This window comes from Oryctolagus cuniculus, chromosome 2 (assembly GCF_964237555.1).
Source record: "Oryctolagus cuniculus chromosome 2, mOryCun1.1, whole genome shotgun sequence".
Lineage (NCBI taxonomy): Eukaryota > Metazoa > Chordata > Mammalia > Lagomorpha > Leporidae > Oryctolagus > Oryctolagus cuniculus.
In genome coordinates, this window is record NC_091433.1 from 108,594,914 (window position 1) to 108,618,019 (window position 23,106).

Sequence of the window (23,106 nt, forward strand, 5' to 3'; positions counted from 1 at the left end):
TGTCCTTTTTTGGGTTCCAAGACCGCATCTGGGATAGCACAATTAATTGTCACATCTTAGACTCCTACAGACCATGATTATTTCTTAGACTTCCCTTGTTTGACAGCTTTGGGGTATTCTGGTCACACATTTGTAGACGGTCTCTCTATTTGAATTGATCTGATTTTCTCATGGCTAGGCTGGGCTTATGGGTTTTGGGCCGGTCTCCTGACCTGTGTCAAGGACGTGCGCTGTCAGCATGCGGAAGCACTGTTGACAGTGACCTGGACTGCTTGGCTGAAGTGGCGTCTGCCAGGTTTCTCCACTCTGCCTTATTTCCCCTCCTTTGCTGCTGCACTGTGAAAGGAAGTCACCCTTTGCAGCTCCTACTCAAGGAATAGGGAGTTGCGTTCTCCATCCATGAGGGTGGAGAAGCTAAATAATTATTTTCATTCTTGTGCACAGAAGATTATCTTTTCTGTCCCCTTTAGTAGTTATTTATGTTCATTATGGATTCGGGTATTTTTGATACTTTCAGTGATAATCATCAAATTCTACTTTGTTTCATTGGCCCAGCATTGGCCATGAGGAGCTCTGTCAGTTGGCTTCTGTGTCACTTTGTCATGCCCCATCGTTGTGTCATTATTCTCATCTTACTGGGTTGTTTGTCTTCTTAGTGAATAGGAATTTTCTTAGTCTGGTTATAAGTCTTCTATCAAATACATGTTTTACGAATATATTCTCCCAGACTGTGGGTTCTTTTAAGGATTTTTTTTTTTTGTAACAGCTCTATGTGATATAACCTACAACTCACACTCCATACAATTCACTCATTAAAATTATACAAGCCAATGGTTTTTAATATATTCATGGAGTTTTGCAAGCATTACTGCAATCAATACTTCAGTGTTTTCATTACCCCCAAAGGAAACCCTTGACTATCTTTCTGTTTTTTTATGGTATCTTTTTAAAAATTTACTTGAAAGGCCGAAAGAAAGAGAGCGAGAGATTTCCTATCTATTGGTTCACTCTGCAAATGCCTTTTGAAGAAGAAAAGTTTTTAGCAGACTTACTTTTTTTTATCTTGTAGATTATGCTTTTTGTGTCTTAAGAACTGTTTTCCTAGCCCAAGATCATTAACATTTTCACCTATGTTCTCTTCTAGAATTTTCATGGCTAGCTCTTAGATTTAGATCTGAGATCCATTTTGAGACTATTTACTTGTGTTCTATAAGGCAAGGTTCAAGGTCCATCTGTTTTGTATATGGATATCCTGTTGTTGTAGCACCATTGTTCTTTTTAAAATTTTTTATAACTTACTTGGGAGATAGATCTTACATCTGTGTGTTCATTCCCCAAATGCCCACAAAGCCAGGATTGGGCTCACAGCTCAATCTGAGTCTCCCACGTTGGTGGCTGGGACTCTAGCACTTGAACCCTAGCACTTGAACTTGTATGCACATCAGCAGGAGGCCAGAATCAGGAATGTGACTGGGACTCAAACCCAGGCACTGTGGTACAGAATACAAGCATCTCAACAGGCATTTTAACCACTGCACCTAACAACCACCCCGAACACCCTTTTTGAAAAGATTACCTTTTTTTTTACTGAGTTATCTTCTGGCAAATTTTCTTCATCAAAAACAAATTGATCATTATATGCAGCTCTATTTCTTAACCTTCTTTAAAATTTTTTTTTTTTTAATGAGACAAGGGAGCTAGCTCTACCATTGAATGGATATGAATATCACTCATTTGTTAACCTTGAAAAGTCAATGCAGGTTTGTCTAGACAAACATGTGAATACTGACATATTGCCTAGAATAGCAGTCCAGAATACAGCCATGATCCACATAATTAGATTTGGCCTGCAGTCCTGCCACGTGCTACCTCTGCGACCTTGAGGAAGTGCTTCATCTACAAAATGTAGATTATCATAATGGATTCTGCTTTTTAACAATCGTGGTGATTGGCTGATTGGATGAACGTAAAGCAGTTAGCACAGTGCATGGAAAATCACACTCACTGAGGTTAGCAGTTATTCCTGAGATTGCGTGATCAGTGTGGACAAATAAATAAGCCCCAAACGAGATGTGTTCAACAAGTTGCATATCGTCTCTTACGCATCCCTTGTTCTGGAACAGTGGACTCCTAATCTTCCTCATTGCATTTTCTCCTGCTTTAGAAAAGGTGAAATATGTATAATGATCAAGGTATAATTCAAAAACCTGTAAACACCAAGGAAATCAATAGAGGAATAAAAGGTACTCAAATGAGAGAAATAAATGGTTTCAGAAGCCATTGGATTGAAGTAGAAATTGCAAGCAGGACAAATTTTTTTAACCTGCTGTAGAGCCATATGGTTGCTGAATGTGTTGATGCTGGTTTTAAGATTCGTGAGTATTTTAAACTTGACATGTTATTTTTTTAATGATTTCAAACATCATTTCTTTCAGAGCCTTTTCCCAATGTTGCCGTAATATTGAACAGATGGCTCGGCAGCATTCACATTTGCATTTTGCAATACTGCCATGTTATTTGCAAAATTTCCTTTCAAAAACCTGTGATTCTTTCTCTACCTTTTTAGAATGGCTGCAATGAAACCATAAATGGGTTCTTACAGGGGTCTTGAGGATGTGGTAGAAATTGGGATCGCATATTGCTGTTGCTTTCAATTTTGTGTCGTTCTGTCCTTGGCCTTGACACTGACTGACTGGTAGGACTTCCAGTTGCAGGAGGCTACGGGTCCTCGGTGGGCCTCTGTAATGTGAAGGGCCTTAGAGCTGTAGGAAATCATAATGGTCATACCAAACCTTTGATACCCTGTTTATTTTCCTGTAAGCCACCTGTCATAAAATGGTCATGCTTATCTATTTCGTGCCCAGCTTCCCCCATAGAATGGAAACTCCATGAGAACAAGGTCTGTTCTTGCATCCCTAAGCTCCATGATAGGCCCTGTCATGGCGCACAGTGGGGATCCATGAATGGATGAACAGATGAACGTAAGACTTAAGAAAGGACTTTCTAGAAACTAGAATTCCTTCCCAAGCCGACCGTGAGCTCCCAGGACCTAAATGCATTCTCTGATCTTGTGACTCCCGTTTTGCTCAGGTGTATTTCAGGAGAGTTGTCCCCAGAGTTCTCTCCCTGTCAGTTGTGGCTTCCTTCGGCTTTGTCTGTCTGGTGGGTTCTGGGTGTGAGGTTTTTGTAGAGGCTGATGGTGTGGCTATTAAGTAGTCACTCTGGAGCTTTTCTTCTTCGGGGACACAGTGAGATCAGTGCCAACCTGCAGGCATTTTCGTGTTGATCTGATTAAAAGCAGGAAGCAGGGGAGGCAATATTGATCAGAGCTGACTCCAGGTCCATCTTTTAAAGACACGTGATGATGAAAAGTGGGCCCACCAATGTGTCTGTGAAAGCTCTGATTTTTTCTTTGGAGATGAGGGCTGTTAGGGTGCCTGCTTGGCAGAGAGGGTGATTAATGCAGTAGGCCCCACCGACTGACTGCAGGCTCATGGATTCTTATCTGGGCTTGTCTTTGATCCTTGTTCCCAGCTCACCTCAGTTAAATGTCTGTGACTTCAGGCTACGACAGGTCTTAGGCCTGCACAAGTGGGTGTGGTGGTTGAAGGGCAGGCATTTGGCACAGCACTTAAGACACTGTGAGTGACACCCCCATCCATATCAAAGTGCCTGGGTTCAAGTCTCAACACAGCTCCTGCTACCAGTTCTCTGTTAGCTTATGCACCCTGGGAGACAGCAAGCGATGGCTCAAGTAATTGGGTCCCTGCCACCCACAAGGGATGCCTAGGTTGAATTGCTGACTCCTGGCATTGGTCTGGCCCAGCCTCAGTGGCTGCATTATTTGGGTTCTCTCTTTCTCACTGTCTGCTTTTCAGATCACAGTCCTAATGCTGGTTGCACAGTGCCGTATCTAGAAAGCACCATTTGCTCGAATTATTGTGAAGTGTTAGCGGGTTGTTTGTCAGTACAGTCACAAACTCTGTGTACCAGCACAGAGGTGTGGTGGGAGGTGAAGACCCACATTTCTGCACATCATGGGTCCCTGTAAACACTGTAGGCTTTACTGAGTAGATTTTTATAGATATTAAGAGTTCCCGTGAAATAGGACGGGAGCTTCATGTTGTTGAATGAAAACTGAGGTGTTTTTTTTTTTTTTTTTAAAGCCGGAAATTACAAAATGATCTAATAAGTGAGGGTCTTTGTACTATGGGCTTACGTTTTGTACCTCTGAATCTCGATTTTGCCACTGGCAAGACCACAAGAATCCTCCAGTGGTGTTTGGAGTGGGAGAGTGAGTGCTATAGAAGACAAACCTCAACCCGAAGGCAGAAATGAATTTTTACAAATCCTTATCCACTGCTCTTCACGATACCCAACATACTTTGTGTAAGATAGTTATGCAGCCAAAGTTGAGGAGCTGAGAAAACACCAACATTGATGGTAGGATTCGTCCAGTCCAGCATATTAGAGGAAGTCACTTCAAAGAATTCCTAGAAAATGAAAATAGAAATTTATTTCAGTGCAAAGCAATTTTGACCTACAAAGGGTCTTCCAAAAATTGTGAAAATGTGTATTATGCCAAACTATGTATAGATTCTATAGAGAGTCATGGGCTCCTGGTACTTGCTACCTGGTATCGGGAAATCCTGCCCACTTTGTACCAAGCATTACTTCTGATGGATTTTCTAAGGCAAGGCTTTGCACGATGAGGTTTAGTGGGTAATAAATACTGCTGAAGTATAGTATTTTACCTGAATAATAAGTTGAACCCTTCGCTGTAACCTGTAGCCATGCTCACCTTTCTCTGTGTGCAAAAATAAAAAATTATTGTTATAAACAGCCCTCATTTTGTTGGTCTGGATGGCATTTTTTATAGCTTGCTAATTATGAGCTGAAATGCTTGAAATTAAACAATGTCAATAGGATTGTGATAGAGCATTATGTTGAATACTTTCTTTGATTTATTATTAATTATAATCTTCAAAATCTCGACCTAATTAATCAATTTAGTTTATTGGATATTGTAATAACTCATTTTATACTCTTGGGTTGGTACTTTTAAAATATTCTTTATGTTCTCTTTAAGAGTTTTCTTTACAAATAGTTTGTATGGACTTCCAGTACTACATCAACCCAGAGGATAGAGAAATTTACCTTGCAACCTTTTATTAATCAAAAATGTGTGGTCTGTGCCACCATCATGGTGCAGCAGGCTAAGCTTGCCTTCGATGCTTGCATCTCATATGAGTGCTGATTCGAGTTCCAACTGCTCTGTTTCCAACCCAGCGCCCAGCTAGTGCACTTCCCACCCACACTGGAGGTCTGGAGGGAGTTTACAGGCTCCTGGCTTCTCCCCTCCCTCTCTTTCCTCCTGTCTCCCCATCCCTCCCTTATACTTCCCTCCCTCTCCTTCTCTTTCTCTGGCTCTTCCTTGAGAGACAGAGAGAGAGATCTTTTTAAAAATTGGTTGGAAATGACCAGCAGAATCTCATATTTCATAGCTGTGAGTTAATACCAAATTTCCACTCAGTCATTTAACCTCCGACTGAGTGTGAAGACAGTCATACCCATTCTCTAATTGGATGGCACTCTTATAAAATCAAGTCCTGAGGCCAGCACTGTGGCATAGTGGTAAAGCTGCCACCTGCAGTGCCGGCATCCCACATGGCTACCGGTTCAAGTCCCAGCTGCTCCTCTTCTGATCCAGCTCTCTGCTATGGCCTGGGAAAGCAGTAGAAGATGGCCCAAGTGCTTGGGCCCCTGCCCCCACGTGGGAGACCCAGAGGAAGCTCCTGGCTCCTGGCTTCAGATTGGCCTGGCTCCACCATTATGGCCGTTTGGGGAGTGAACCAGCGGATGGAAGACCTCTCTCTCTGCCTCTGCCTCGGCCTCTCTGTAACTCTGCCTTTCAAATAAATAAATAAATCTTAAAAATAAAAATCAAGCTCTGCAGATACTAGAAAGATGCTGGGGCTTTGGTCAGGAATGACCCAGAATAAACTTGAGCCCTTTTCTGTAACTATGCCCTTTAAACTTGGGGAGGGCTTCCCCCTTGGCCCATGCAGCTCTTCTTCCCCGACAGACATCTCCAGGGCTCCCAGCCTCCGCAGATGTTCAGACTCCATCCCCCGTGCTGTCCTTCCTAGATTCAGCCACAGCCACCAACGTGAAATACACTGTGATTTCTCAGGGTATGGAGGTCTTCATAGTGGGAAGAAAAACCATTACAGGTTTATAGGCAGGGAGAGGAATGCAGGAGGGAGCTCACTTACCCCGGGCTTAAACTAGGTCCTGACTGGCAGAGTTCGCATGTTCATCGGATGAACAGATGCCAAGCAGAGTGCCCTATCCTGCAAATGCATCCCGTCTTATTCATTTGCCCACAATATTGGATCTCTGTTGTACCATACAGCTTATTTATTATTCTCCTGTCTCACTCACAACTCCACAAGGGTAGCTGTTTTTGTCCGTCCCATCTAGAACATGTCGATACAGCATGAGCACATAAGAAATATTTGTTGGACAGTAGTTTTGAGGCTTCGTTATTCAGTTAGCTGCCAGTCCATCTAACTCTAACAGCCACTTTGTGTACTGCCATCCTCCCTCTGTGAGTAGTCTAAGATCTTCATAGATGCCTAGCAGAAATCCAGACATGTGGGACCAGCACTGTGGTGCAGCCGGTTAAGCCACTGCTTGCAATGCCAGCGTCTCACATAGGCACCAGTTCATTTCACAGCTGCTCCACTTCTAGGCCAGCTCCCTGCTAATGCACCTTGGAAAGCAGGGGAAGATGGCCCAAGTGCTTGGGCCCTGCACCCGCATGGGAGACCAGGAAGAAGCACCTGGCTCCTGGCTTCGGATCAGCACAGTGTGCTGACCGTAGCAGCCATTTGGGAGGTGAACCAACAGAAGGAAGACCTTTCTCTCTCTCTCTCACTGTCTGACTCTGCCTAATATAAAAAAAAAAAGAGAGAGAGAGAGAAGTCAGGTGACTGTCTCCGAGGGGCACATGTAACAGTGGGCAGAATTAGGTCTGCAATAGCGTATGCTCTTGTCTGCAACACCAGACAGCCTTGTGCATAGTGTGAGCGCTGGGATCCAGCCACAGCCTTACAAGTCTGTGGGCTAAGGATCCCACCCAAGGAAGAGCTGGAATGATATGAGAACAGTTTGCTAGTGAGGTGCTTCTGGGACCCTATCAGCAAGCTCCCCCTAGAGGGTTTTGGTGGCTGAATGTAAAGAGGCGTTCTCTCGGTATTGCTATCAAATGCCCTGTGAGACTGCAGTCCTGCTTCGAAGACAGCTCTTGGTGCGTGGAGCAGCAGGCTGGAGGCTGTCATGCTTGCTTCTGTCGCCTGTTAGCTTGGGGCTGTTTCACACAGCGCGTGTCCCTCCGCAGTGGCCGGCCTTCTCTTACCCTCTAGACCCTGCAGCTTTTCCAGGCTGCCACTTTGGTTGGAAGATGCCTTCAGAAGTCTCTGCCGATGATTCCTTTGCTGCTGCTCAAGTCTCTGGATGTCATTTGTTTCATGCCTGTAAGAAGCAGTTTATAAAAATTGTCTACTCTAGGCCAGCGCCACAGCTCACTAGGCTAATCCTCCGCCTGCGGCGCCAGCACACCGGGTTCTAGTCCCGGTCGGGGCGCCGGATTCTGTCCCGGTTGCCCCTCTTCCAGGCCAGCTCTCTGCTGTGGCCAGGGAGTGCAGTGGAGGATGGCCCAAGTGCTTGGGCCCTGCACCCCATGGGAGACCAGGATAAGCACCTGGCTCCTGCCATCGGATCAGCGCAGCATACCGGCTGCAGCGGCCATTGGGGGGTGAACCAGTGGCAAAGGAAGACCTTTCTCTCTCTCTTCTCACTGTCCACTCTGCCTGTCAAAAAAAAGTGCAATTATTTATAAAAATTGTCTACTCTTCCAATGCTCGACATCCAAGTCTGTATTCAAATGTTGCATGTTATTCTTGGGTGTTTGTTATGCTAGAAAGGAGGGTTGATGGAAAACTGGGTGATTTGTTTTTCTGTAAGCATGTAAGCCGTGGTGTTGGATAGAAAATAACCTTGATGGTTTTCATTTGCACTTTCTGACTGAATTTTACTACCCTTGTTGGCATTTGTCACGAAGTGATCATTTTTCATTAAGTTATTCAAACATAATCTCGGGTGTGTGTTTATTAGATTTCAAGTCTTTTTATTTTTATTTTATTTTTTGCCATAAACACCGTTAACATTTTTCTCCCCTACAAAGAGAGAGACTCTTGATGCTGGATTTTGCCTTATGATCAGTTCCATGCAATAGTAATCTCTCAAGAGACGGCGAAGAAGCTGGAGGCTCTGAAATGACAAAGCGGGCTAAGCTGATGGTTTTCTCTCCAGCTGTCCCCTGTGGTGGGACGGTCTCACACATGGTGTTAGAGGACATCGGCGAGGGAGTCTGCATTCTGTCCAAGTAGACTCCTTCTGAATAATGGCAGTGTATTTATTTATTTTTTATTTTTTAAAAATATTTATTTATTTGAAAGAGTTACACAGAGAGGAGGAGAGGCAGAGAGAAAGATAGAGAGAGGTCTTCCATCCACTGGTTCACTCCCCAGTTGGCTGCAATGGCCAGAGCTACACTGATCTGAAGCCAGGAGCTTCCTCTGGGTCTCCCACGCAGGTGCAGGGGCTCAAGCACTTGGGCCATCTTCCGCTGGTTTCCCAGGCCACAGCAGAGAGCTGGATCGGAAGTGGAGCAGCTAGGACTCAAACTGGCGCCCATATGGGATGTCGGTGCTTCAGGCGATGGCTTTACCCACTATGCCACAGCGCTGGCCCCATGGCAGTGTATTTAAAATGTGACATCAGAGTCCGGCGTTGTGACGTAGCTGGTAAAGCCGCCACCAGCAGTGCTGACATCCCATATGGGTGCCGGTTCAAGTCCTGGCTGCTCCCCTTCCGGTCCAACTCCCGGGGTCGGAGGGTAGGCTTTGGAATAAGCACAGTGGACAGACTGCCCTCCTGATGGAGAAAGCCGCAGGGAGCTGTAGGATTGCTTCCTTTCCTGAGTTGCCCAGTGAACATCACCGGAACATGAGTGCACCTGGGGATGTCTTACTTGGAACATCCTGGAGGCGTCTGAGTCTCGCCCTCATAGAGGGAAGGGCAGTTGTGCAGATTACGGTTCAGGTCCTGTACTCCCTGCTTCCTTTGAAGGAACTGAGCCTCTTATGGGAGCGGAAGGGAAAAACTAAATGCATTACCACTCTGATAGCTTGCTTTCACATACCCTACAGAAATTTTCCAGAAGAAATGGGAAAGCTCCAACAGTAGAGGCAAGAAGAAAATGCTGGGGCTGGCACTGGGGCTCAGCGGATGAAGGTGCCATCCGCAGCGCCAGCATCCCCTATGGGCTTTGATTTGAGTCCCAGCTGCTCCACTTCTGATCCAACTCCCCTACTAGTGTGCCTGGGAAAGAGGCAGAAGATGGCCCAAGTGCTTGGGCTCTGCCACTCACGTGGGAGACCTGGCTGGAGTTCCACGCTCCTGGCTTCAGCATGGTTCACTGCTGGCTATTGTGGTTATTTGGGGAGTGAACCAGAAGATGGAATGCCCCCCCCCCCAATTCTGCCATTCAAATGAATAAATGTTTAAAAAGAATGAAATGTTATATTACAAATTTAAGAGAAAACATTTAAATTCGATATTATAAATTTATTTAAAAATGTATAACTTCAGATAGTGAAAAGCTGGCAATGATAGGGACCAGTTCTTCCCTTGTGTGTGTGTGTGTGTGTGTGTTTTTTGTTTGTTTGTTTTTTGTTTTGACAAGCAGAGTGGACAGTGAGAGAGAGACACAGAGAGAAAGGCCTTCCTTTACCATTGGTTCACCTTCCAATGGCCGCTGCGGCCGGCGCACCGCGCTGATCCGATCGATGGCAGGAGCCAGGTGCTTCTCCTGGTCTCCCATGGGGTGCAGGGCCCAAGCACTTGGGCCATCCTCCACTGCACTCCCGGACCACAGCAGAGAGCTGGCCTGGAAGAGGGGCAACCGGGACAGAATCCGGCGCCCCAACCGGGACTAGAACCCGGTGTGCCGGCGCTGCAGGTGGAGGATTAGCCTAGTGAGCCGCGACGCCGGCCCCTTGTGTTTTCTAATGCTGCCTGCTTCCTCCTCTCAGACAAGCCTTCTCCCTACTCCCCAGCTGATATCAGCAGGATTTGTCGAATCAGCACTTATTTATAGCCTGTCTCCTCAAAGAGCACACATGGAAAGAGTTGATGTTGGTTGTGTGCACAGAGAGAACCCTGTTCAGGGAGTCAGACACACCCGAGACAGTGTTGGGAAAGGCCAGGAGAGAGAGAGAGAGAGACCCGTTGTCGTTCATTTCTGTTGCTATAAGCAAATGTGACAGACTGGGTGATTAATAAGGAATCAAAGTTTACTCAACCCACAGTTCCAGAGACTGGGAGGTCCCAGGTCCCAAGCCCCATCTGGTGAGGGCCCCCTTGCTGGTGGGAACCCTCTGCAGAGTTCCAAGGCAGTGCTGGGCGTCCCATGACATCAGGGCCTGGAGAAGAGACAGTGTCAAAAGTGGCTTTTGTAGGAGATCTGCTCAAGAAATAACCCATTCACTCACTAATCCGTGACCAGATTCATCCACTCGTGAGAGCCCTGCGTTTTGGCTGTGACCCAGTCACCTCTTAAATGTCCCACCTCTTACTACCTCACACAGGAATTAAATTTCAGCATGAGTTTTGGTAGAGGCATTCTAACCATGGCGCAAGTCTGCCTTTCCTTTCTTTTGGCTGAAGGCTTAACTGAAATTAATAGAATGTGCCAAATAGAATATTGTCAAATAACGTGATGCCACTTCTCCCGTTTACAGCAGTCATTCCCGTTCATGGCTGAAAGAATTGATGATGTGTCTTAATGGGGGGCATGGAATGGAGCAGTCCCAAATTTCTTTAATTGGTTGATTTCTTCAGCCACACTGAATTACTCTCTCCATCTTGTGCTGAAGTTCAGAATTCCATGATCAGAAAAGAAAAGCGCGTTCCTGATATAAATAATAAAATGTGTTCTTCCCTCAACTTCTCTATCCATCCTCTGGTGGTGGGGTAGGGAGCATGCATCTTATGGAAAGCCCATCAGCCAGCCTTCTGCTCACATGAACATCGCAGAGTAGTATTTGTCATTAGATTGTGCAAATCATTTGCACAGTGAGACTGAGGGCAGTGTGACAAAGCATGTGATAGATCGTAGAAGTCTCGCTGATGTCTGCCTGTCACGTTAGGCTTACAAGACCCAATCTTATCACTCCTGCCTGGGCCTCATGGTCTGTCTCTCTATGGCACTGGGAGTACCAGCTGCAGGGTTGTAGCTGATAGGATGGGAGATCTTGTAGCCCTCCTGTCATTGTCAGTTACCTGGAGAAACACGTGTGTGTTATGACTGTCCTGTGGTTTCTTTACCCAGTGTGGACAAGGCAGTGTGGAAGATGACCCCAGTAACAGCACTCGGGCACTTTATTGAGACGTGACTCAGTGTCAATTAGTGATCAGGATGCCGAGTTAACCGTGTCCGGTTCTTATCTCTTTATCCCGTCGGTGCGTTTTTGACAAGGTCAGCGCACTGACCACTTAAGTTTCTGAAAACCAAATGTGCTTTTAACTGCGAGCTCCAGTGGGATCTCTAATTTTCATTCTAAAAATAGTAGTAAAATTGAACAGCTTTGTCTTATGGCTAAGAGTCTGATAGAAAATTGATTGCTATAGGTTGAGCATCTTTTATCCAGGATACTTGGAACTAGAAGTCTTTGATATTGCAGATTTCGGAAAATTAACATATACATAATACGGGTGTGAGACCCAAGTCTAAACATGAAGTCATTTATTTTTCTTGCACCGTAGCCTAAAGGGAATGCTGTACAGTATTTTTGATGTACCTGTGTTTTGACTGACCTGTCGCATGATGGTGGGTGTGGTCGAATATTCCATTTGTGTCCTCAGCTGGTGCTTACAAAATTTTGGATTTTGCAGTGTTTTGGATTTTAGATTTTCAGATTAGGAATGCTATCAATCTGTAACTCTTTATTAATACTACCTGCTGGTAGAAGGCTAATATTTGTTTTTTAATTTACCTGTACCAATGTGAGGATTAGGTAAGTCAAATGAATTGCTAAAAGCTTCATAAATATATTCTGTTTAAGAATTTGTCTGTTTTTTTCCCAGTTATTTTTGGTTTTTTTTGTGGTTTTTTTTTTCTATCATTCCTCTCTGGTATACATATCTAGAATGTGGTGGAGACCATAGGTGCAGAGAGGAAGCTCAGGGTCTGAGTAGCAGGTGCACTAAGGGGCTAAGCAGATGCAGCTCCGGCTTCCCGCTGGGGGAGCTGGGAGTGGAGAGCAGCCTTGCAAGGAGACATGTGAGGGTCGGTGTGAAGTGGGCTGGCTTTGGGAGAGAACTGACTGCCTCCTGTCCACTGGTGACCCTGTCCTAAAAGAGGAGACTGACAGTGATGCTGTAGGGCTGAGGCTTCCCATAGCATCATGGGGTCTCTGAATTTGGGCTTACCTCATTGTGTTCTGACAACCAGGGCTGGGCTAGGCCAAAGCCGGTAGCCTGGAACTCAACCCGAGCCTCCCATATGGGTGACAGGGACCCAAGTACTTGAACCATCAGCACTGTCTCCCAGGGTCTGCACTAGGAGGTAGCTGGAGTCCAAGAGCCAGGTAATCGAACCCAGATCCCACAATGTGTGACGCAGGCATCTTAACCACACGGCCAGACCACACCTAGGTCTGTTTTTGAAATGCAAACGCCATCTGAGATGTGCCTTAGAGTCACACTGTTTGCAAGACCTGGGGTTTCCCACTGATTTAATCAAGCGGTTTTCCTGAAGTCCCACTTTTCCCAGTGCCCTGGGCTGGGTATGCCCATGAGACATTGCTGCTGCTGTCAGGGGTGGGGGCTTCTGGCTGTTCTTGAGCTGTGTGAACCCCCATTTGCCTGGCCAAGTGTGTGGCTCCTGCAAGTGGTAGGGTTTGGGGGAGCACACGCTAGGCACGGCTGCAGAGAAGGAGCTGAGTGGCGGGTGCTGGCTTCTAATTGAAGCGTAGTCAGAGGTCGCATGAGGTGAGACTGTTGTGACAGATTTCAAAATGGAACGATAGGAAAATGAGGTGGGTTCATCAGAGTCGGAGTCAATGCGGAGCAACAGCTTAGCAACTCAGCGGGAAACAACAGCTACAAAGCCTCAAAAAATACAGAGTAATTAAAATTTACCTCGCGCAGCCTCCTTCTCAGTGGGTGCCTTTCCAAGGGAAGCAGTAACTTTATTGTGAACGTATAAACACAAATTGGGAGATGTAAATTACAATGCACGTGTTAATCTTCTACATAAACATAGAAAGTTTTCGAAATGTAAATACAATCAGAGCTCACGACTGCAGCTGGAACCAGATTCCAAACAGGTGCTCCTGACCCGCCTGCCCCCTCTGTGCATGGAGAAAGGCGTGAAGACACAGACCTTTAGCCCATACTGTTTAACCTCACAGAAGGGGTACTACTTCCTGCCCCAATCTTCCCCCATGGGTTTACACATATGACGTCATATGACACATATGACATTGGAGGCTGGTGAGAGAGTGTGTGTTGGACAGTTGGCGGCAAGGAAAGGAGGAGGAAACTGACCCAGATTCTATCGGAGTTCATGTGTTATGTGTGAGTCTTCGCTGACCAATCAATTTTTAAAACATAATGGTTTCTTCACTTAGTTATTTGAAAGTGAGGTAAAGACTCCATCTGCTGGTTCGCTTCCCGACTGCCTACAGTTGCTGGGGTTGGCCAGGCCGAAGCCAGGAGCCGAGAAAGCACTCCAGGTCTCCCAGGAGGGTTGCAGGAACCCATCACCTGCTGCCTCCCAGGATGCACATTGGCAGCAGGAAGCTGGAATTGGAAGCAGAGCCAAGACTCAAAGCCAGGCAGTCTGAGAGAGGATTGCAGGTGTCTCAACTGCTAGGCCCAACACCTGCCCCAGAATTCTTTTATCCACCCCACCCCCTGAAGCATGCAGCTTCCCTTAATTTAAGCAGTTCTAAGAATTGAGCTCAGGCAGAGAGTATGAAAAAGTAGAAAATTTGCTGAACTGATAATGTTGGACAAACGTGTAGGTCCTTGCCCCGACTGCCTCTTGCCGCGAGAATGACTTGGGGCCAAGTCCCTCACTTCATCAGCCCACAGTTTCTGCATCTGTTAAGCCTGCAGTGAGTCCAAGGTGCTGTGCCATCCAAACTTTCTGTAGTGCCGTGCCCCGTGGATCCACTCTGCTCCACGCGGGGCCCTGGGGATCCAAGCCAGCACGGTGCCTTTCTTGAGTCCCCGGGCAAAAACGTGGCTGGGAAGATCCGATATGTTTCGCTTGCAGAGACCGTCTGTGCTGCGACGTAAGGCCAGGACTTCCTGGGACAGTTGTTGGGAGCCCCTTTTTCTAGACTCAGTTCTGGCACCTTCTCAGCTTTACAAGGGGCTGCCTCGTGGGCGATAAGCTGGCCTTCTTACCCAGTGTGGAGGGCGGGCTGTGTCAGAGGGATTGCTGTACCCCAGCAGAGGGCCTGGGGGTGCCAGGGCATCCTGGCCTCTGATAGATGCTCCCCAAGTGTCAGCTGCTACCTGAAGCCTCAGGGCCCCTGGACTCCCCGACAGCACAGAGCAGCATGGCTTATACAAGAAGGCGAAGTGGTCCCGAGGGGTGACACCCAGGGTGCCATGCTGAGGTTTCCTTTTGTGCCCAGGAAACCAGTGGACCTAGGCGTCGAGGACTGTGGACCTTCCCCGCCCCTCACCGGGCTTACTTAAGCTGTAGCAGCTTCTGCACCCATCACGTCCATGGCACGTGTTTGGTGGGCAAACCACATTCACCTTCACAGGGGGGGCCATGGGTGCCATGCTCTGATCGAGGCCTTGGTGGACCAAGCTCATTCCTGAGTTGTGTTCTGTACTCCTAGGGCCCCTGCTCAGCTTACTGTCCATGGGGCCTGAGCCCTGACACTCTAGGGCACGGGGGTATGGCACTCCAAGCCGGGGACAGGGGAACGCAGCAGGTGTAGTGGGAGCCAGCCAGCAGGGAACGGAGCTCTTCTCGAGTCCCAGTTTCAGCAACCCTCAGCCCAGACCCTCAGGCTTCCCCCCTAATTGAAAGCTTACTTGTCATCTTGTCTTTGTGACCCTAGGTTTCTTCCATTGGGCTTATTTTTTTTTTCTCTTTTCTTTCAGGAGAGTAGAGCTGGAGAAAGCAACAGCTGTGTTGAAGAAATAATTCGGGTAAGGATGTTCTCTTAAACATCTCTTGGCTGCATTGTCACAGGGAGCCATGGTTGGCTTGCTGTTCGGCATTTATGTAAATGACACTGTGTGAAATGCTTCTTGTAGAATCTTGTTTCCTCTCACCCCAGTGCCTTTGCACAGGCTGGGGCAACATGCTCTCAAACACTCAGCCGGAAGACAGAAGAACAGAACTCAGGTGACAGTTGCAGTTAAACTCACATTTGGATGCACTGTCTGTCTCGGTGCTACTTCCAAGCCTGTACTTTGCAAGTCAGAAAGGGGCTGGCTTGTGACTTTGCTCCTGAACGTGATGGGAGCCACAAGCCCCTGGCAGAGTTCCTGTCTTATTTCTCCATGGATCTGCCTGTCACTCTATCCCGTGTTGCTCTCTGCGTGTCTGTGCCTCCTGTCACCATTCCCTCTAGTGAAGACCCCATCCAAGAGCCAGCTTCATGCCCTGACTGAGCTAGGTGGGGCTGCGCCATCTTACTCGTGTTCTCCTGGGTATTCAAGCCTGCAGTCAGGACACCAGCATCAGCTCATGGCTTTTCTTCGCTCATACTTTTTCAGAGGAGTAACCTAGTGATTTATAGTTCTCAGAAAACTGATACTACACTGGGCGAAATACCAAGACAAATTAGACTACATGGTAGGGCAATTCCTTGTAAAAGAAAACACACACACACACACAACTTTATTTTAACATGTTCCCAACGTTTGGACATCCTACACACTTTTTTCTTGACTCACTAATGAGTTACAGCAATACTATATAATTTTGCATTGACAAGCTGTTTTTCAAAAGCAGGATTTTTTTTCTTTCTGGGAAGCATTATTCCATAAATAAATTGTTTAATTCTTAAGTTGACTAGCATAACTCATTGCATTTTTATTCGTTGAATGCAAACTATGTTTTCTTTTTGGCAGGGACTTTTATAGAAAACAAATGTCAAAGCAGGTCGCTTGATTTCTGGCACTTAAGTATATATTAAATAAAATCCATATTGCATTCTGTATCTCTGTTTCTCTGTTCTGTTTCAGGTTAAACAATGAGTATATCAGTAGTATAAGATGCTGATAGAACTTTGCCTGGTCTTTTTGCTTTCAACATACTTTCATGTTTGGAGTCCAAGGATTTTTATTTTTTTAGATTTACTTATTTATTTGAAAGAGTCAGAGAAAGGTATAGATAGAGAGATCTTCTATCCACTGGTTTGTTCCCCAGATGGCCACAGCAGCCAGAGCTGGGCCAGGCCAAAGCTAGGAGCCAGGAGCTTCATTCAGGTCTCCCACATCAGGGCCCCAAGCTTTTGGGCCATCTTCCAGTGCTTTTTCTCAGGCCATTAGCAAGGAGCTGTATTGCAAGTGGAGCACCTGGGACAGGAATTGGTGCCCAAATGGGATGCCAGCATCGCAGGCAGTGGCTTTATCTGCCTCTGCCACCACAGCAGCCCTGAAATAGTCTATTTTGAAGCCATCTTCTCTGATTGGTTGTCATAGCAGAACACACCAATCCCCCGTTCGGTTTCTCTAATGAGAAAAATTCTACTCACTGGTTTTGCTGATGGCACGGAATAAGTAAAAATCTGTCATTTGACCTTTCTCTTCCATTCTCCAAGCAGGGGTTGAAGTGTGAATGAAGACTTGAGCAATCTACTCAAAAGGATACGGTTTAACTAAAGTAAAATTCAGTTACAATAAAACCCAAGGCTGCCAGCAAGAGTTTGAAGCTTTCTAATTATTTTTCCTGCGGAGCCCTGATGACGCCTTATACCCCCCTTCCCCACTCCTGCCTTCCCACAGCTCCTCTCATACCTACCACTGCTGGCACTGCCCCTGCCATGACCTACCTTGAATCAGGTGTGGAATAAAGAGGGCAGGCGTGTGGTACAGTGGCTGGGTCACCAGTTGCAACACCTGAATCCCACATCCGGGAGCTTGGTTCAAGTTCCGGTTCCTCTGCTTAGGACCCAACTCCCTCGGAGACGGCAGACAGTAGCTCAGATGGCTGGGGCCCTGCTGCACACATAGAAACCCGGCTGCCAGACTGAGTTCCAGGCTCCTGCCTTCAGCCTGGCCCGTCCCTGACTCTTGTGGGCGTTTGGAGAAGGAACCAGTGGATGGAAGATATCCCTCCCCCCACTCCAGCCCCAATCTCTCTCTCTTTCTCTATCATTATCTCTTTACCTTTCAATAAAACGAAAAAGGGTTTTAAAACAAAAACTTCATGGAAAATACCCAGGGTCTTATGAGAGCTTGCTGTGGGGTCCATGTCCTACCTTTGGATCAAGAATGGGTTCCCTGAGGATGGGACAGTTGGAGGACCAACAGGGAGTCTGCCCCCAGGAAACCATGAGATGAGGGTTCCAAGGAGGGGAGACGTGGAAGCGCATGGCCTGGTCAAGGCCCTGGAAGGACAGGGAGGGCTGGGGTGGCCAGATCACAGGTAGTTAAAGCCAGGCCAGGGAGGGGAGAGGAGCAGAGCATGCTGGGGCCTTCTTCACCATGTGGGCAGCCTGTGAGGCATTTGAGCCGAGAATGATGCTGTCCCTACTGGCAATGGAAGCACAACCCTCTGGCTGCTGTGGAGACTGGAGGAGGAGGAGGGGGTGGAAGGCTATGGCAGGCAGGGAGCCTGGTGGTGCCCTCAGATGTGGGGAACTTCAGGGGAGATCCTGGCTTGGGTGGGAGGGAGCGGTCGAATCAGCTCATTTTTAGCGTGCAGAGTTTGATCAGCCTCTGAGACACTGGGGTGAACACGGAGAGCAGAGACCAGAGGTCCGAGCTGCAGGCTCACACTTTGGGTGAGTTAGCATAACATTGGTAGTAAAACCTTAGAAATAGGTACATACTTTTTTTGGAGAGAGACTGAAGACCACGAAGCAGTGACAGCCTCAACTTTGACTTGCGAAGGCCGAGGACGGGAAGATGCCTCTGACAAATAGCTGTGGGAGGCAGTGCTCAGAGATGCGGAGGGCAAGTTGCATAGGGAAGTGTCAGTGGTGAGAGAAGGTCAAGTTCAGTGTCCGGTGGGGGAGAGGAGGGAAGCTGCGGTGCTAAAGCCATCCGGTGGACTGAACAACAGAGGGGTCGTTGGTGACCTTTGTGAGTGTGGTTGCTGTGGTGCAGGGTTGCAAAAGGACAGGATGCAGACGAGAGGTAACAGAAGCCAGTGAGCTTGCAGAGCACTGGTGAGGAGAGCCTGCAGTTGCTCCTCCGCTCCCTGTGCACTGGCTCGTGTCCTTGGATCCGGTGGCAGTTACCGGATGAAGCCGTGCTGCCGTCTACGGAACACCCATCATGTCTGAGACACTGTTCAAAGTCTCAGTTAAGCTTCATGGCTGTTGTAGGAGGCAGCCACTGTTAACATTCCCATTTTGCAGATGAAGAGACTGAGCTGAGGGGAGGCTAAAAACATGCAGCTTGCCCAAAATAATGCAGCCAGCAGTTAGTGGTAGAGCGGGGATTTTTAACACAGGCCTGTGGCACCAGCCTAGTCTCTCTCGGCTACTGTGCTGTTTTCCTGAGTGCAAAAGTCCTCGTGGGCGTTGATGGAGCCACTGGGACCTTTTGCTGGGAAAAGGAGGTTTCCTGTTTCCACTGTTTATGCTTTGCAAGAACCAGGTCACGCGTGGGTGCCCTTAAACTCTCCTCAAACCTGTGGCCGTCATTATCAGCCTCATCTTTAACGTCTTCCTCTCTGTTCCCTTGTTTCTGCTGAGGTGACTGTTTGCAAGTCCTTTGAATATTACGTTATTGTTCTAATAGACCATTTTTAAAAATTTTTACTCAGAGAATTTTTTTTTTTTGACAGGCAGAGTGGATAGAGAGAGAGACAGAGAGAAGGGTCTTCCTTTTTGCCGTTGGTTCACCCTCCAGTGGCCGCCGCGACCGGTGCACCGCGCTGATCCAAAGGCAGGAGCCAGGTGCTTCTCCTGGTCTCCCATGGGGTGCAGGGCCCAAGTACTTGGGCCATCCTCCACTGCACTCCCTGGCCACAGCAGAGAGCTGGCCTGGAAGAGGGGCAACCGGGACAGAATCCGGCGCCCCGACTAGGACTAGAACTCGGTGTGCCGGTGCCGCTAGGTGGAGGATTAGCTTAGTGAGCCGCGGCACCGGCCTACTCAGAGACTTTTAATTCTAGGATCTAATACATTTGTGTATAATTGCAAAATTAGATCGGGGTTCTCTGAAGATGGGCAGTAAGGGCTAGAAGCCCCCATGCCTGATGTGTTGCTAGCAAGAGTTTTCTGAGTTGCTGTATTTCATCCTTAGAGGTTCCAGTGCTGTCTCGTGTAGGTTCTGTGATGGCATTACTCATTCACATAGTATATTTCTTCGGCAAAGTCTGTTTACTACTTAAAGGGGTGTTGCAAGGCTGTAATGCAGGATGCACACGTTTTATGCAAGACAGGTCGAGATGGTATTTGTTGAGGCTCCACTCGTGACATGGAGCTTTTGTCACGTCACCTTTGTCTGAAGAGCCCAGTGTTTGAGATTGAGCTGGGATTTAAGGAATGAATGTAGAGACAATCTCAGTGACTCATGTGAGCACGCTGCCTGCTCAGCTTTCGCCAGTAGCTGCTAACTTAATTCCAGCGTGCTGTGAGATGTCCGTAGTGAATGTTTACATGGAGCTGCATTTCTGGGAAGATGAAGGGAGAAGTGGCACTTCTTCAATTCTAGACACCCAAGCTAGTTGTCTGGCTTTCTAACTGACCAGACTTCAAGCAAGTAAAGGGAATGGTTTTTCCTTGGTTTTCCAGAAACTGAGGCGCCTTCTGGATAAGGTTTTTAGTTGTGGTCCCAGGAGATCTGTCATAGAAAATGCACATCGCTCTGCTGCCTCAGATGGACGGATCCCGGCGGGTGGCACAAGGGAAGCCTTGTGCTCAAGTGTCCACGTGCTTCTTGACCCGAGTGGAGACAGAGGAGCAGCTCTCTGCCTATGGGAAAACAGAGAACAAAGAGACGGCTTGTTTTAAATGACCTACTTGGGTCATCGGCAGAGCCAGACCCAGGTCAAATCGCCCCTGCTCCAGCCCAGACAGGCTCCTTCCCTAATTCATACCACTTCCTTTATAAATTATCTCATTTGTTTCACACAGTAAGGATTTCACTCCTGACAAAAAAAAAAAAACCTCCAGGGGCAAAGTCGGTGCTGACACAACAGTAGAGGAGCCTCATTCTTGGATCCCGTTACTACTGGTAGTTAAATAAAATCAAAACAGAAGTAAACCTGCTGTAGATAGATCTAGAGAAACTCACCAAGCAAAGCCCATGAATAAATCTTACCTAAGATAAATCAGTTCACTTGTGATGTTTCGTTGTGTTTGCTTTTTGCATTTGGCCATCTGAGTGGTTAGGGAGAGAGATCACTGTTTTCTGGCTTGTTTTGCATCTATAGCTGCACTTTCAATAGATGCTGTGATACCATTTCTGTTTACTGATCCCAAAAGCCTTCCCTCAATAGCCAGAGATGTCCTGCTACCTGTGAGGCATATGCCACAGCCTGCACCTGTGTTGCCAAGGCCATTTGGCTGTGCTATACAGTCTGTGTGACAACCCTGGAAGTCTACTATTTCTTTTTTCTTTTTTCTTTTTTGACAGGCAGAGTGGACAGTGAGAGAGACAGAGAGAAAGGTCTTCCTTTGCCGTTGGTTCACCCTCCAATGGCTGCCGTGGCCGGCGTGCTGTGGCCGGCGCACCGCGCTGATCCGATGGCAGGAGCCAGGTGCTTCTCCTGGTCTCCCATGGGGTGCAGGGCCCAAGCACTTGGGCCATCCTCCACTGCACTCCCTGGCCACAGCAGAGAACTGGCCTGGAAAAGGGGCAACTGGGACAGAATCCGGCACCCCAACCGGGACTAGAACCTGATGTGCTGGCGCCGCAAGGTGGAGGATTAGCCTAGTGAGCCATGGCGCTGGCCGTAAGTCTATTATTTCTAACAAGAGAATACTCTCATTCTGAATCTGCTGTGAGCTCCAAGATTTGGGGTGATGGCCAGAAGAACACTTGGAGGTCCGGAAACTCCTGTTGGGAGTGCATGGCTTAGCCATTCAGAATTTGCCTGTCTCCTTCTCATGTATTCCATTAGGGATTAAGACCAGGCAAATGTTAGCAGCCCAAGTATCTGAATCTTGTACCCTGACAGTAAAGGGTGACTTCAGATAATCTCAGAACCTGAGTCAGTTCTGCCTGGTGTGTGTGTGTGTGTGTGTGTGTGTGTGTGTGTGTGTGACTATTTCACTGTGCAGGGGTCACAGGCTCTTAGTAGGCATTTGGAGCTCTTCAGCTTTGCACCAGGGCACCAAGGCATTAAACGTACTTCTTATGTCTTCTTGAATTGATCTTGATCATTATTTAGTGACCTTGTCTCTTTTTACTGTTTTTGTCTTAAAGTCTGGGTTTTTTCCATTGCAACTATTCCTGCCTGCTTTTGTTTTTCCATTTGCCTGCAATATCTTGCATCCCTTCACTCTTAGCCTGTGTGTTTTCACTGGTGATGTGAGTTTATTATAGGCAGTGTATCATTGGGTCTTATTGTTTAATGCATTGAGCCAGTCTTGTAATTGGGGAATTTAGTCCATTTACATTGAAAAAAATTCTTCTGTTTGCTTTGAATTTCCCTTATTCTCTTTCTAATGGACTTTATAATTTTGCATGTCTTCAGGATGGTGCTATCTTCATTTTCCTTCTGTGTGTAGGACTCCCTGAAGCATCTTTCCTAAGGCCCTTCTGGTGGTGATGAATTCCCTCAGCTCTTGCTTGTTTTGTAAAATCATTATTTCTCTTTCATTTAGAAAGATCACTTCACTGGGTAAAGTATTCTTGGTTGTTAGTTATGTTTTTCAGAACTTGGAATATAGTATTCTGTCCCTCCTGGTCTGTAATGTTTCTGTTGAAAATTCTGCAGGAAATAGAATGATGGTTCCCTTAAAAGAGGCCTGGTGCTTTTGTCTTACAAATTTGAGGATTCTCTGTGTTGTACTTTTGAGCTTTTGACCACGGGGTGTCACAGTGAGGATCATTTGTGTTCTAACTGGGTTCCTGTAGGCCTCCTCTATTTGAGTGTTTTTGTCTTTGTCTAGAAGAGAGAAATTTCCAGCTACTGTGTCATTGAATAGATTTTTGTTAAAGCCTCTACTTCTCTGTTCACCCTCAGGAGTTCCCACAGCTCAAGTGTCTGTTCATTTCATGGTGCCCCAAAGGTCTCAGAGGTTATCTTCATCCATTTCATTAATCCTTGTATTATCTGGCTGATAGAATATTTCAGAAGGCCTGTCTTCCAGTTCATACATGCTTTCTGTGCTTGATTAGCCCATCACTGAGATGGAGCTGTGTGTTTTTCATCTGACTCACTGAGTTCTTCACTTCCAAGGCTCCTGTCTGGTTCTTTTTTAAGATGTCTGTCTCATTGCTGAATTCTCCATTCACATTATGCATTGTTTTCCTGACTTCATGCAAGTGTCTGCCTAAATTCTCTTGTATATATGCAAGCATCCTATTATCATGCTTTTGAATTCGTTGTCAGGCATTTCTTCGGTCGTCTTCAATCTCCGTTCCTGTGGAATCTGGTCCCAAAGCATTGTATTCCCTTGAGGGCATCCAATTGTTGCAGAACAACACACCAAACTACTTGAAGGTGTTGCTGTAGGACCCCCAAACCAGAATACACTCACCCAGTGCCCAGGAAGCCAATCACGGGCATTGGGGTGGTGGAAGAAAGCAGGTATTTATTGCAAAACACAGAGCGAGGAGTGAGCAGCTATTGCTTAATTCCTGAGTTCTCCAAGG

The 23,106-nt window shown here is 46.9% G+C and overlaps 1 protein-coding gene across 5 annotated transcripts in view; it reads left to right on the plus strand.

The window, feature by feature from the left end:
- The window catches only part of AFF3 (ALF transcription elongation factor 3), a 598,192-nt gene that overhangs the window by 287,185 nt on the left and 287,901 nt on the right, over positions 1-23,106 (plus strand). For all 5 annotated transcript variants that reach the window (XM_051842640.2, XM_051842639.2, XM_051842642.2 and 2 more), the window contains exon 7: positions 15,259-15,306. In XM_051842640.2, coding sequence (XP_051698600.2) covers positions 15,259-15,306 — 48 coding nt within the window. The remainder of the gene's footprint in view (positions 1-15,258; positions 15,307-23,106) is intronic.